The sequence below is a fragment of the Monomorium pharaonis genome, chromosome 8 (assembly GCF_013373865.1).
Source record: "Monomorium pharaonis isolate MP-MQ-018 chromosome 8, ASM1337386v2, whole genome shotgun sequence".
Taxonomy (NCBI): domain Eukaryota; kingdom Metazoa; phylum Arthropoda; class Insecta; order Hymenoptera; family Formicidae; genus Monomorium; species Monomorium pharaonis.
In genome coordinates this window covers 9,338,350-9,355,091 of record NC_050474.1, presented here as the reverse complement: position 1 = coordinate 9,355,091, position 16,742 = coordinate 9,338,350, and the positions used below count along the sequence as shown (strand labels likewise).

The 16,742-nt window shown below is 38.0% G+C and overlaps 1 protein-coding gene across 2 annotated transcripts in view; it reads left to right on the top strand.

Moving 5' to 3' along the window:
* The window catches only part of LOC105835097 (alpha-(1,3)-fucosyltransferase 10), a 113,034-nt gene that overhangs the window by 55,734 nt on the left and 40,558 nt on the right, over nucleotides 1–16,742 (top strand). For both annotated transcript variants that reach the window (XM_036290968.1, XM_036290967.1), the window contains exon 6: nucleotides 8,444–8,621. In XM_036290968.1, coding sequence (XP_036146861.1) covers nucleotides 8,444–8,621 — 178 coding nt within the window. The remainder of the gene's footprint in view (nucleotides 1–8,443; nucleotides 8,622–16,742) is intronic.

Below are 16,742 nucleotides of genomic sequence, written 5' to 3'. Positions count from 1 at the left end.
AATAAATACCAAATATTTTATACATATTTTATATTGTATATGAAGGAAACATCTTTATTTAACATATTAAAATATAAACTAAATTTTTTTTATATTTATAGTAAATTGAAAAAAATAAAGATTTGTAGTAATATTTTGTAAATATTTATAAATATTTCATAAATACTTGTATATAATATTTATGATAAATCTTATAATCTGTATAATCTGTCAAATCTAAAGTCACAAAAATATTTATAAAAGATTTAAAGTAAATATTATAAATATTTTGTAAATATTTTATAAATATTGTGTGCTGTTTGTGGGTATGAATAGTTAATACCATAGACATATGCTGCTTTTCATTTATGTTAAAGTGAGACTGAATCACTCAGTAATGTGAGTATTTTATACTCAGATAATGTTCTATTCAAAAGCATCACAAACATATAATATTTATAAGAAAAAGACATTGTTTGAATCTACATTGTTTTTAATCTATGTTGAAGAATAATTAAAATGGATAGTTTGTAAAAAGAATTAATAATGTTTGCCTGGTAACTTTTTTTTCCATGTTTTCACCATTACATATTTTCAACTAACCTAATATGGTAATTGAGTAAGTATTTAAAATTAAGCATGGAAAATGGCTTAATAGTCTATATTTCAAATTCCATCCAACAAAAATGATTCGACAAAAGTTAGTAAAAACTATCATATCTCATTTTCATTAAATTCTCTAAACATTTTGCTCTAACTCCATTGTCTCTACACAGAAAAAAATGTAATATAGCCAATAACATATGTGATATTGCGGGCTGCCAATTACATAAAATACTCAATACAATAATATTTGTTATTAATGCAAGTACAATGTTGATACTGCAATAGCATATATTATTGAGTATATCTGTAATTGACAGCCCGCAATAACATATTTTATTGAATATATTACTTTTTTTTCAGTGTATTAGAGTTTAAAATGTATTTTGAAACTCAAGACTGATGAAATTGATTATATACATGATTTTAAAAAGTATTCAGACAAGAAATAAGCGAAGAAAAGCTCAGATGTCGGTAATAGTCGCATCGTGCTTGTGCTGGCGCGTATGTTAACAATTAATTACACGGTCAGTATTTGGATAAGTTACCAATGACATAGGAAGACAAAAACTGATCTGTAACTTATGTAAATAACCTTTCTCGGCCATAAAACAAGTAAATAAATAAATAAACTTAGCATGTCTCAGTAGACATTAGACTCACGAAAGCAGCACCCTGCAAAGTCATTTTTGACATACAAATTTACTTGGTAAAAGTTTTCCCCAGGATTTCCCGCTTTCGAGCTGTATTTTCGCATTGTATATGGGTCTAAAAATCACATGGAATAGGTTTTTTCCGTTTGCAAGTGGGGCCGAAAATCGACGATTTCTAACATTGTCCTTTTTTATCTTTATGTTTTAGTTTAAAATTTTTTAAATCTTTATAATTTTTATTTTTGTTGTTATTCTAATACTTGATAACTGAATAAGCTAATTTCGAAGACAGTTTTAATAATCAAAATAGATATATGGAATAGCGCTGATGGTCGAAACGCGAGAGAAGGATAGATGATACTCAAAAGGGCCACCTATTTTTATCGTACAATCTAGTTAGTAAACTTAAAAAAAGTTCACTCTTGCATCACATCTGATCCATTTACAAGGAGATGCCAATGCATACTCTACTAACTCTACTTTCGAATGAGTCATAGTGCATTCGAAAAGAGAGGTAAAAAGCAAAAACCTGTTTTGGCTTCTGGGTGAATGGAGACTATACAACATTCTAACCAAAGAGTAAACAATCACAGGAGCGAACGATAGTGAGAGTACGATTTACTGAGCAAGTAGTCGAGCAACCATCTTCACTGTTTTTGTGATATGCGCATCAGCATATTTTCTATACTGTGTTTTCATGGTATGTATGCGTGAGCGGCAATTTTAACTATTTTTATATATATAGCATATCCGTTCCCATAGCTAAAACCAAATGCTCCCTCCTGTGATTCTTTACTCTTTGATTTTGACCAAGATCTGACGGCGGACAAGAGGGTGCTAAATAAGGTCTTCGCATTTGCTTCAAGCTATTTGGATCGAAAATGGCGACGACCAGTCGGCTGATCAATTAAAAACTGTAATTCACATAGTATGTGTATGTGAATTACAGTTTTAATAACTACAGATATGACCATGTTACGACCATAGACTTATATTCAGTATAAATCTATGGTTACGACACGCACTAATACAAACTTGGATCAAAAATGTTTAAGAAGACCTTACTTAGCGCTTTCTTGTTCATCGACGGATGTTGGTTTTGACTATTATGCGTATGCATAGAAGGTAAAAAGAGAGAGACTTGGATAGCAGTCTGTCTTTCCCTCATTCCGCTTATGGCATATATCAGTGACCCTTTTAGTATACCTATACTTTAGTGATCAATTCTATAAAATGCGAAGAGAGTACAACCGTCATGTTAGATTCGCCATTTTGAATTTTAGAAATCTGATTACGAGTATTCACAAGTGATCCAAAAAACTCCAATAAGATATCGATTTTCATGGAAATCGAATGAATTTGGACCACCTGATCAATAAATAAAGTGTTTTTAATAAGTTTTTCATCTATTCTAGTTGCCATTTTGAAAACGGCCATTTTGTATTTTTCAAAAATTGATTTATTTTTTTTATAAATAAAGATGATTTTGAGAATATTTGTTGGTAATGTTCTATATTCCTACAAGTTCTATAACCGTAATTTTTTCCCCTCTTTACTAACAAGGGAATCTCGCGAACTCGAAAATTCTGATTTTAATGAAACTTGGCATAAATGTACAGGGGGTAAAGACATGAATTTAGAAATTTTTTTGTAGCTGCCCAAAAACGGTTTAAAGGGGTGAAACTACCTTTCAAAGATTGAGACATTTTTTGTTTTCTCGATATATCTCGTAAACTAAACAAAATATTAAAAAAATGTTTTATACAAAACTTTTACAATAAAAATACTTCTATCTAACTACAGTAATTAAATTAAAAAATTTTTTTTTCAAAATTTTATTAATGTAGTTAGATAGAGATATGTTGAATTACGAGTAAATTTAGTTATTTAGACATGTGAAAATAAATGTTTGACAGAGCGTCACTGTACAGGTTGGGTATCACTGTACAGTCAGAGCGTGGCGAGAGAAGCGTTGGGCCTACCAGATATAATTTGGTACTCGCAGGTGACGGCACGCAGTGCCCTTAACAGTGTATTACAAATTTGTATCCAATTAAAGTGTGTTAACCAAAATTATAAACCCATAACATCTTTACTTACTCCACAACCACGCATCTCTTATTTCAACAGTTACCATAAAACTTTTGTATAAAACATTTTTTGATATCTCCAATACTTTTCGAGATATATCGGAAAAAGCAAAAATCTGCTCTACAGTATGGCACTGAAAAAAGCATGAGAGAATGCGATACCACCGCGACGGAGAGCGTTAAAAAATATTTTAAAGAAATTTTTTATTAAGGTTTATTTATGATATTGAACATAATATGAGATACTAAAAATATAATAAAATAAATATAAAATAATAATATTTTGTATAATATAATAATTTGCATTTTCATTACCCTGATTCAAAGTATATTGTTGTTCAATGTTGTCACGACTTTTCCTGACCGGAAAAGCCGCGGGCAAAAACAATAAGACCGGCGGGGTAACCGATACCCCCGATGCCGTGCTTGTCGCGCTCGAATCTCAGCCACACGCTATCGCGAGAAATTGTTGGGCGCCAGACGCGCTCGACAACGCGTCAATTCGCGAAAATCGATACGCCAAGGTGTCCTCAATCTACGCGCGACAATCTCGACCAGCTCTGCCTAACGGTAGAGGGGCGGGGTGAATTGTAAGGGAGCAGGCGACTGCGGTAACACGAAGTGGTGGACGACACACCAAAAAAAAACTAGACTCCGAGCTTAACAAATAACAAACTTTATTAGAAATAAATGTCAGATAGAAACAATAATCTCACGGGACGCGGCATGCGACGCTCCGACAATGCGGCGCCACGGCGCGAATTAGACCAAAAAGAAACGCGAACGATACGCGGGAAGCTCCCGCGGTAGGCACGCGGCCGACAAGGACGGGCGGTGGAATCTCCCGCGCACAATGAATTTCGGGCGTTCGCACGTGCCGACACTCCCGGCAACTATAGATCCCGACCGCGTGGCTCATGAGGGTCACAAAGCAATCGCCGGCCGCTGCCGCACTTTACCCCGTCGCGAAACCGGAAGTCCCGTCCACCCGCTACTCGCGACGCAATACTCGCTCGCGCGAGGGCTTTGCGGCGCACACGGTCGAGGGGAATCTCCGACGGAACCCGAGCGTCGCTACACCCGTCTTCCCCGTGGCTTGGCGCGTTGACGTCCCGCCCGCTTGCATCCGCCAACTCCCCAATTAATCACGCGAATGTATGACCGCCCCGCGGCCCACGCGAATCACGCACCAACACGAAAACGGATGCAGAACGGACGCGGGGACGCCCCGCTAGCCAGCAACTGCTCACACAAAACTATTCTGGCGGGCCACCTCACCGATAAAGTCCAGGCGAGGTCCTCCCCCGTCTCCAGGCTCGTTCCGTCGCCCTCGCTGAGGCCTCGCACACGCCACACCGATAATTCCGCCTTTCGGGGCACAGCACGCGACCTTACGCCTAGAACGCTCACACGCAAAAGCGGGGTGGATCGCGGTCGATCCCGGATCGACGCCGCGACCCCCCGTTCAGTCATGCGCATTGTTTTCGCGCCGCGACCCAATTGCTGCAAGGCACGCAGTCCTGCGTACGCAGGGACGTGCGCGCCGTAATCCTTCCGAGGGCCTCGCAGGCCCCCGCGAAATTTTCCTTTTCCCGCTGGGCCACCTCCCGAGCCGGGGCAGCGCACGCGGCGACCTCCACTCCCCGCGAGAGGACTTGACGCCTCCCCCGATGCGTTTGGTCCCATCCGGGCTCCTCCACAGCCCTCCGAGATATTCCTTCGTGACGTTGGCGGGCACCGCCGTTTTAGGCTCCGGCCGTGGCTTTCCCGGGCCACGCCGAGTTCCCGTGCGGGCCGCGTGCTCGTCTCTCCCGGGCACCGGTGGCGTCCTTCCTCCTTCCCCGCATCGCCGTCGCTCTCTCTCTTCCTCTCTCGCTCTCTCGCCGAATTCCATCGAGAGGCAGTCGCCGCGCAAAGAAACCAAAAATATGTAACATTAATAATACGCTCGCTAGGCCCGTCGCGGTTCCCCATGGAGATCCCCTCTCGCCTCTCGCCTATTTTCCCCGTACGGCGCGAATTCGCAGCCTGTGACGGGGGAGGAACGCTGCTACCCGTGGCAGCTGAGCTACCACGTCACAATGTATAATGCCACACTAAAATATATTAATTTTGTATCTAGACATGGATATATCTCAATAACATTCACATACATGGATTTATCAATATAAGAAAAACATTTTGGACACGATACTTTCGCAAGATCGACAGAGAGCGAAATAATGCCTTAATTGACAAATCATATGGCCGATTTGGATTGGCAGATGTCGTCAATCTGCGTCGACTCTTTGGCATGTCACCGCTAATGGATCCGGACCAAGAAATCTGGATATAAATATTTTATATTATATTATATTATTATATTACTATATTATATTAATATTATTTACTCTTTTTCTCTCACTAACATCAGCATGCATTCACGTGCGACATTATTATATTATATTATTACATATTATTATATTATACAAAATATTTTATATTATTTTATTTTATTATATTTTTAGTATCTCATATTATATTTAATATTATAAATAAATCTTAATAAAAAATTTCTTTAAAATATTTTTTAACGCTCTCCGTCGCGGTGCTATCGCATTCTCTCAAGCTTTTTTCAGTGCATAGTGTAGAGCAGATTTTTGCTTTTTCCAATATATCTCGAAAAGTGTTGGAGATATCAAAAAATGTTTTGTACAAAAGTTTTATGGTAACAATATCTCTATCTAACTACATTAATAAAATTAAAAAAAAAATTTTTTTGTTTTAAATTAAACAAAAATTGTTTAAAAAAATTTTTTTTTTAATTTAATTACTGTAGTTAGATAGAAGTACTTTTATTGTAAAACTTTTGTATAAAACATTTTTTAATATTTTGTTTAGTTTATGAGATATATCGAGAAAACGAAAAATGTCTTAATCTTTAAAGGGTGGCTTCACCCTTTTAAACCGTTTTTGGGCAGCTACGAAAAATTTCTAAATTCATGTATTTACCCCCTCTACATTTATGCCAAGTTTCATTAAAATCAGAATTTTCGAGTTCGCGAGGTTCCCTTGTAAGTATTAATTATATTTTGTATATTTGAAGAACTTCTACTTGTAAAATGATTGGTGAAATTCTACCCTGGTGAAAATGTAAAGTCGGAGCGTAAGTCAAATGTAAAGGGAGAGTAAGAGCGTAAGTGTCGAATGTGAATGGAGAATAATAGAAGCGTTAACAAACCTTCTACGAAGCGTAAATTGAAACAATGAAATGTAAAAGAAGTGTTAACGCTTCAATTTACGCTTCGTAGAATGTTTGTTAACGCTTTTATTACTCTTCCTTTATATTCGACTTATGCTCCGATTTTACATTTTCACCAGGGTATGGATAACAAACTTGTATCAACAAGAAGTATGGCTATGTTCCGATATTACTGCCAGTACTAAGGTCCGAATTTATAGTCGTCAACACTTGGCACTTGGCACTCAGTCGCCGCCATCTTGTTGTTTTTCGAAACGTGAACGGACGAAAAGCAACAAGATGGCGGCGACTGAGTGCAGAGTGGTGATGACTATAAATTTGGGCTTGAAAATCATAGTTTCCGTTACGTAACTATAAATTTTCTGTACAGGCAGTAATATTAGAACGCAGCCATAGTTACATAAATTAAATATTTAAATAAAGCGAAATGATAATTTATAACCCTCTTTTCTTCTCTCTATATATTGACAATTTTATAAAATATTTAAAATGACTCTATTATATAATCAATTATTTATAGAAATGTTTTTATTATCTGCATTGTGTGTGTGTGTGTGCATGCGTGCGTGCGTGCGTGTATGTGATGAAGTTCCGAAAAGGTCGATCTCTGATTTTTTGAACCTATGTATACTTACGTATTTTGGCGCTCTGATTATGAATATGATAGTGAAAATTTGTGCTATTTTCATAAAGCACGTGCGAAAAATATTAAATACCCATAAAAATCTTTTTTTTTTTTTTATTTTTGTACATGCTAAAGGACCCCGCACAATTTATATAAAAAAAGCTCGGTCAATTTTCTTGAATTTTTTATATATTGTAGTACTTATAGCCCTAATGAAAAATTACAATTTGTGCGACCTTTCTATGTCTAGTTTCGGAGATAAAAATTTTTGAAAATTGCTATTTTAAGGTTTACTGCGTGCGTTTGCACTTGTCAACTTGCTCGCATATGTATATTACACATATATCTGCATGTATAAATGTTCGTGATACTCTGCGCACGCGCGCAGAGACATAGAAAGATCGCACAAATTGTAATTTTTTATTAGGGCTATAAGTACTACAATATATAAAAAATTCAAGGAAATTAACCGAGCTTTTTTTTATATAAATTATGCGGGGTCCTTTCAAAAAATATTTCATATAAAAGTTGTAGATTTCATTAAAATGTACATTTTATATCCCATTGATTTTTGCTACAAAGACAATAGTTTTTTGAAAAAAACAATATTAAATGTTCAAAATTTTATATAACTCATCCAACACAGTTTTATTAATTAATTTCAAGGCTGAACTTCCGTATCCGACCCTCTCTGATTTTTATGAAATTTTATAGGCATATAGTATTTACTAAATGTAGTTAAATGTCACGAAAGCGAATATACGGAAACGACTTTTCAAAATATTTAATTTTTAATTATGCGGTTTTTACTTTTTACTTTTTAACACAAAGCAAGGTCCACTCCTTTTTACTTTGTAAGTGAAATTACGTAATGGCCATGGAGGTCCAATTGACCACGTTATGATGTCAGATTTGAAATTGTGGCAAAACAGCGACTTAAAATTGAGTTGGGTTAGAGTTAGGAAAAAATACGGGGAGAGATTCGCGCGGAGCCCTTCAAAAGAATATATGGTTTTAAAAAAATTGAAGGTTCGACCTATTTGGAACTTTATCCTAAATTAAAAGTACATTTTAATAATTCTGTTCAAAAAATTTTGTCTATTGTAATCAATACGGATTTGAAATAAAATTCGGAAACAAAAAATTTTTTTCGATTCAACGAAAAATCTCGATTTGCATATTTTTAAATGCAATACAGTTCTAATTTGAGCAATATTGATGAGTGTCAATAGGCAAAATCTGTCTGTTTTAGATTGAGGAACAATTACCTCGATATTTTGAACGATCATGAATTCTTGTCCTTTGTGGCCAGATACAAGTTTACTATAGCCTTTGAAAATGCAATTTGCGACGATTATATCACGGAAAAATTGTGGCGGCCGCTTATCGTTGGCTCTGTACCCATATATTATGGATCGCCGTCTTTTAAGGTATTTTTTGAAAATTGTAATTTGAGTTAGAAGTGTGTGAATTGAACATTTATGTAATCGAATCAAATCTATAATAATGTAATCGAAATTAAATGGAATTGAATCTTTACCAATATATTTGAAATCAAATTAAATCAAAATTGAAATTTTTCAATTAAATTGAATTTGAATGAAACTTAAAATATTGCAATTTTTTTAGGGCGAGAAAATTATTTATTACACAATTTTAAGGAAAAGTCTCATCAATTATAACAAAAACACTTTTCTATGTATTGGATAAACAGATAAACGAATAGATAAACAAATTACCTTTTTTAAAAAGCTAAAAAACATTTTTTGTTTTTTTAATTGTCCTATTCTTTATATTTTTTATATTCCTTTTTATTCTTTGTAAATTCTAAAATGTCGAACCTATAAGTTTTTAAATGATTAGCGATCAAATTCGTGAGTCATAGTAATTTTGCACGCTCAGATATGGTGTTATGACAGAAGTGATAAAAATAATACCACAATTGGGTTTTTTGAACAAAGTCAACAAAGTGAATAAAATTCAAAATGGCGGACCCCAATATGACGGCCAAAATGTTAGGCCAAAATTATTGTTATAATACCTAGCTTGTACTTAAGAGTTTTGAGGTGCTAAACATGAATTCAAAGTAAAAATTAATATTTTAAATTTATTTATATTTAGCGAATTTATATGTACTAAAAAAATTTCAAAGTAGATACAAAAAGACCTCGTACTTTTTGTAGGGAAAAATGGATTTTATACGAATTAGGTCAAACTTTGTCAAAAGATAGCTAAAGGCATATGCCGATTAAAAGTTGTAATTGCCAAGTCAATTCTATTTTTACGCACCGGTGCTTGAAAATAAAAATTAACGTGTCAACACGCGCGCGTGTGTGTGTGTAAATAGTGTGTGTAACGGTAGAAGTAATTACATTTTTTGATTGCTTGGTTAAGAAACCAGTCTTGCTATCATAATCTCTCTTTTCAAACATATTGTGCATATGTATCATTAGAAACAAGACCCGTCGTGTACTATTCCGCACCACCACAGAGGTGATTGATTCATAAGAGAGGAATCAAATAAATACAGTTAGAGTAATCTAAATAAAGTTAACTAAATCTAGTAAGAGTGATTGGTTGAGAGATAAGAGGGAGAATAGTGCATAGGACTACTGGTGAAAGACCACTATAAAGACCCTAACGCGCTAAGTTCGGAATTTTAGTGGTGGCGGGAAACTCCAAAGAGCACACAGAACTTGTTTCTAACGATACACATATGCTTGAAAAAAGATATTCTGATAGCAAGATTTGTTTCTCAACTAAGCAACTAAAAGATGTAATTATTTCTCCCATTACACACGTTTCATTTTCAAGCGCCGCTGCGTCGAAAATGACTCATATAGTCCGAGAGCTAACGACAGATTTCAGTGACTCATTTCATCACATTTTAAAATCTATTTTTCCTTTTATATACGTCTTTTGCATCAGTAAATGGCAGGTCTGGCATGTAGGTAGTGGAATAATACTTGGTGGGAGCGTTTTATAATAATAGCATTTTTGGCCAAAATCATCGTCGTTGAAATTTCTTTTATTAATCATTTATAAGATAAAATACCTAAAAAAGTTGATGTGGCAGTTTACCTGCGATTCAAAGTGGGCACTTAATAAATATGTCAAAAAAATGATGTACTATTTTGATTTAAATAATTATTCTTGAAACTTTTTGTATGAGTAATTTATATTATAAAATGTTTAAAAAAAATCTTGTCTGGCAGTCTTCTTGTTCTCTCAGTTTGTTTCTTCGCGTATAAATCCCGGGCATTGCTTCCACGCTCGATGCGAGGAAAGGCACTGACCTCAGGTTGATTATAATGAGGACAATCGCTGACTTCGGAACAGGAAAATAATTAAAGATGTTTTTTTGGTCATTATCTGGAATTATCTCGAATTTTATTTTAACAAGATCGGTCGGGCAGAGATTCGTACCAAGTCAACTAACTTTGCAGGAGTGTCTGACGCGAAATCGTCTTAAGTCGAGTTCGTTTTAAAACTAAATCTGAGCTGAGACAAATACACGCCGTGCCTGTGTACATGTTTATCCGTTGGAGCTATAGACTTTCACTCTCCATGTCAATGAATGTATTTTCATTTAAAGCAATACGAAACACCGCTCGCCTTGGAAGACTGTGTCTTTCAAATTTGTAACAATTGATGATTGATATGATTAGAATACAATAAATAATTAAATTTTGTCATCACATAAATAATATAAACCATAGATATAAATAATAATGTACGTAATGTATAGATAGACTAGGCGATATAAATAATGAAAGTATAAATGATAATGATCGAACGAATTGAAATGGATGATTAATAAATAAATAAATAATAATAAGTAAAGCTACATAAATGCAAATAATTAGACGACACATATATTGAAACATTATTTAAACAGTGTCGTCGTCATTAGTAATTTAATTTTTAGTTTACAAAATTCTACGTTAAAATTTTAATTTTCGTGACATTTCGCGAACAAGTGGCTCACTTGTCTTCCTCCAGCGGCAATATCGCAAGCCTGGACAATGATCGGATGATGTTTTCCTTGGATGTAATTATAGTATCCGATCTTACGACGTCATCCGATCCAAGATGCGTCTCGCTCACTCGGAGTATCTACTCCATCGGCATTCTAAGTATTTACTGCATTGGCATTCCAGACTGTCTTACGAGCACCATTCAGCCGATCGACAGCTGTTCGCCCTTGCTCTCCTTTGTCGCTGCTGCAAATTATTTAGATACTCGCGATTCCACCGACTTCAAAAATGTTGGCGGAGCTGTTCGACTCTTTGCCAGCGTATGAGTCGATTTCGATTTTCGTCAGTTAAATCATGAAAACGGAAACCCGTTTAATGCGTCACCAATCAGAAAATGTCCTGGTGTCATATAACTTAAATCATTCGGGTCAGAGCTCAGCAGCGTCAACGGATGTGAGTTAAGTACGGCCTCTATTTCGCACAGAACAGTTTGCAATTCCTCGAAAGTGAGATGCGCGTTACCCGCAATACGATGAAGATTATGCTTCGCGAACCTTACCTCCGCTTCCCACAGACTGCTGAAATGCAGCGCGCCCGGTGGAATAAAATGTCACATCTCCGAACCGCAACAGCACTGCCTTATTTCTTTTTGTTTCTCGTTCGCATTACAAAACTCGTGCAGCTCCGTGAGCTGTCCGTTGTACCGTTGTCAAAGTACATTACTGACGGCTTATCCTGTCGCGAAATGAAACGTTTAAAAGCGGCTAAGAAGGCCTTTGTCGTTAGATCGCTCACCAGCTCAAGATGAATTGCTTTAGTGGCTAAACACACAAATACAGACACGTATGCCTTTCGCGCGTAGTATTTCGCGCGTTTCGACGTTTGCCCTCTTGCACTAGCAGAAGACCGGCGTAGTCAACCCTGCAATTAAAAAATGGTCGTGATGTCACCACCCGGAAAAGCGGTAAATTTTCCATCTTCACTTGCGACGCAATCAGTTTGCATCTGAAACAATACATCGTCTAATAATTTTCCGTGTTGCCGAACGCAATGATAGTGGTCAGAAATTTTGCCTGACCGCTGACATGGTGCCCTGTAACCCGGCATGCAAATTACGTACGTGCTCTCGCTCTATAATAAGCCTAGTAAAATGATGATTTTTCGGTAGCAAAATAGGATGACGCACGTCCCGCGAACACTGTATTTTTTAGCCTGCCTCCGACTCACAACAACCTGCAATCGTTCAAGAAAGACGACAATGAAATCAACGAGGAGGAATCAATCGTCGCCCCTCTCCTCAACTGAGCTAATTTCTTTGGGAATATTTCTGACTGCACTATTTTACAAAGTGCGTGCAACGCGCTCGACTTCCTCGTATGATACTTCCCTGCCTGCTTCTCTTCGTTGAGAAGCTCGCGGTTTAATAAATCGCCGACAATAAACCACGACTTTAGTCTATCTAAATTTGAAAATCTGGTGGATAGTCTCTGAGATCGGATTTGTCATCATTACATAAATAACAACAGCGAACGTCTATCGCATTTCAGACATCTCGGTTTCTGGAATAAATGCGTCGATCTCTGACCATAATCCCTCGCTTTCAAAAATTCAGGACCATGCCATCACGACACGCTATTCACGATGTCTTGCGGATCTACTCCCCGAAATAGCAAATTGGCGGGATTTTCGGAAGAGGACACATGCTGCCAATCCGAAACCGAAGTCAGCCGCCGTATTTCGCTGATACGATTTGTGACGAATACCGACCATTTCCTCGAAAATGAGGCAATCCACCGTAATGTTATTGTGGAATCTGACCACAAATAGACTTTAGCAATTTTCGTCTCGAGGGTGGAACACACCCTACTCCACAACCTTGCCAGCAAGAACCGCTAAGCAGAGCTCGAGACGAGGAATGGAGATGGTTTTAAGAGGCGCAACTCTGGTCTTCGAGCATAATAGCTCGACAGATAATTCACCGTCACTAATCTGTCGCTTAACATACAAACATGCGTCATATACCCGTTGGCTGGCATCACAAAAACGTGTATCTGAATGGGGAAACGCTTGTCGCATATCGACAAATCGCGGATTTTTATATCGTTCAATTTAATTGATTTTTTAATTCGGTCCATCTGCTACACATATGCAAAGGAACTGTTTCGTTTTAATGTAATTTTAGCTGGGAACAATGATGATCGGTCCAAGCAATTCCAGTGGTTCGAACAATCACGCGACTTTCGTCAATTACGTGCTTTGTTACTCTCTGCGAGAAAGTCGACAGCTTAATGGCAAAACAAAAGGCGTCCGCCGACGGACTCAACAGAATTTTAAGAATACGCGTCGCTTCTACGTCAATTTCTGTTTCGTTATCGCATCTATCCTGAATACCATCTAACAATTACTTACCATTAGTTTAGCTGAAATAATGCGATTTAATATTTTTATTAATTCATTCTTTAATGCTTCCTCGATCGTCATTCCGCACCCGTCAGAAGATCGTCCACGTAAAAATCGCGCATTATTCGTTGTGAACCGAAGGAAATTTCCTTGAGTAAATTTTTGTTAGATATCACAGTGATCTAGCAGGCAGCGGACGCGGTACCATAAGTAACCATTTTTAGCTCGAAGGTTTATATATCAAGGTTGGGGTCATCACGCCATACAATGCACTGTAATCGAGTCTGCTCGGGATTGACTCTTATCTGGCGATACATTTTTGTGATGTTCGCGGAAGAAAAACGAATCACAAAACACGAAATCTTAAAACAATTGAAAACAAGTCTTGTTGAACAGTCGGGCCAACGAAAATGTCATTCAGAGAGATCCCGCTTGAGTTCTTCCATGACGCATTACTCAAAGACCATTTGGAGTTTAGTTGTTTCACTCGACTCTTTCAATACGTAATGATGTGATAAATAATAAACTGGCGAATTGTAATCGACGCGCTGCATATGCTCGAGCGCGAGATACTCTCGTATGAATTCTCTGTATTGTAATTATGTAGCTGGATTACAACTCAATCGTTTCTCGAAATCATAGAACCGTGGCATCGCTATCTCTCTTGTTTCGCCAATGGTTTTTATCTTTTCTCCCTAATAGGAAGCGTAACCGTTACGCGGCCGTCCTGGTTCTTCGTGGTATTATTATGAAAGTGTTGTTCACAAAAACGATGGATCGGCGAGTACGCATCGCGAGGCTGAAAGTCCTCCTCAACCTGCCAGAATCTTACTAATTGTCCCTGCAGGCTCACGTCACTTATCAACGTTTGTAAAGCGCGCACCTCGCAACTGCGCACCTCGTGACCGCGCACACCGCGATTATTTTCACATATACGACCGGCGATGATTCAACCGAAATAAGTTTTCTGTAATGTTGGACGTTCTCGATTTTGCTTGATTGTTCCGATACATATCAACTGTCAAAATAGCAACACTTATTACACGTCGACGTCCGAGGACCGATAAAATTCCGGCCAATTTTAGATTTCGTGTTATGTGTATTTTTTCGCTCGATTGGCGAGGTCGGAAGTCGCTCTGTGATCCAATCTGTTAGAATGCATTCCAATGCCGCCGCGAAACCGTTTAATCGCGATTGCAATTTTATTTCCACGATTTCATTGGCACTGATGGTTATGCCGTTTATACGCGTTATTTTAATATTTCTCGTTCTTGATTTTAAATGCTTTAACCACTTAGCACACAACCGTGTTATAAAGTTTGCCTGAGAACCGCTATCCAACAGGACTTGGCAAGGTTGCCTCGATCCACTTGAATCTATTATGTATACAATCGCGGTAAAAAGTAACGCGTGATTATTGCGGGAAATCGACGAGTGAGCCGTAACGGCCACTTCATCTTCCGAGGCCCGCGATGATTCATCCTTTGTTTTGCCCTTCTCGGAATGTTCGACAGATTTCGAAGAGACGTGAAGAAGCGAGTTATGTTTAAGTCCGCGTATCTTGCACATACCCGAATTATATTTTGTGGAATAATGCTTGCCCTCGCGAAGACAATTTGTTTACAATTTGCGTTTTTGAACCACAGCTATTCACTGGGAGACCAATAATCTCAAAAAATCGCGGCAATAGTAAATGAGATGCTGCCCACGACAGAAACCGCATGTAGACGGTGACTACATGAGACGATAAGCGCTTGCGGCCAGTTTGAGTCGTTGCCCAGATAGCCAAATAAAGGCAACGTGTTGTTATTTTGCTGTCACTTATTCCCTATTAATTTTATCAAACTAAAGCCAAGGTGTTTCCTCAAACTGTTTGTTGTTCTGACATCATATAAAATTCTACATTAGAATTCAACAAACTGACGGCAAGTTGTCATCATGCATGCACAATTGCTGTCAATGTGACAAGTTTATTATTCCTCAATAGCGATCCTCAATGGCACTTATAATTTTTATAAACTCATGAAGGTTATTTGCTCTCCTGATGTTAACTTCGTTCCACGTTAAATTACAATGACAGCAAATTGTGAGCAAGTTTACAACATACATGCAGTGCATTAATTTGCCTGATATGCTTAATCTCGCTTGGCTATCTGAGTGTGTTGTCCTTACTTATAGATTCTAATAACTGACACCGACAACTCAGAAACTCTGTGAATTGCTTGAATGTAGGCAACTCCGTGGCGGTTAATGTTGCCTGCCACTCCTTAGCAGTTATCAAATCTAATTTAGACGAAAGCAGATAAATGATTACGTCATCCCACTGCTCGATAGGACAACGTAAAGCCTTTAAGGCTTGTATATGCTTCGTGACGCTGTCCGACATTCGGCGCAGCTCGATCGCGTTTTCCTGGGAGCGTCCGAAATGGCCACGCGTAAATTCAGCCATGTTCGGAATGGCCACGGGAAATATTGCACGGAGTTCAATTTGTCCACGTTTGAAACGGCCACGTTCGGAATGGCCACACGTTCGAAACGGCTACGTTCGGAACGGTCACGTTCGAAATGGCCACGTATGTTTTACTTGATTTCTAATACAATGCACATGGGTTAGCGACTTGGACGGGGTGGGTGCGGGAGGGAGACCAAAGACCCCCCTTGCCCCCCCGCGCACGCGCGCGCGCGCGCGTGCGTGTGTGTGTGTGTATGCATGTGTGCGCAAAGCATTCTCTGCACCACATGGGTTTCCGATTTTCCACGCAAAACAAGATGCTCGTTAAAATACGTATGTAGATATTTAAAGATCTACAGTGAGAAATAGTACATCGATTCGACGTCGAAATCATCATTTCGATGTCGATTTGACGTCGAAATCATCATTTCGATGTCGATTTGACGTCGAAATCATCATTTCGATGTCGATTTGACGTCGAATTGGTGTCGAATTCATTATCGTTTCTCAATATTTACGCATTTTTTTCATGGCTTGTGTTAGACAGAGCATGCGCTTGTAATTAAGAAGCATGAGGATATAACCGCTGCGCATGCTCAAGTAAAACATACGTGGCCCTTTCGAACGTGGCCGTTTCAAACATGGCCATTACGAACGTGGCCGTTTCAAACGTGGCCATTTCGAACGTGGCCGTTTTGAACGTGGCCGTTTCGAACGTGGGT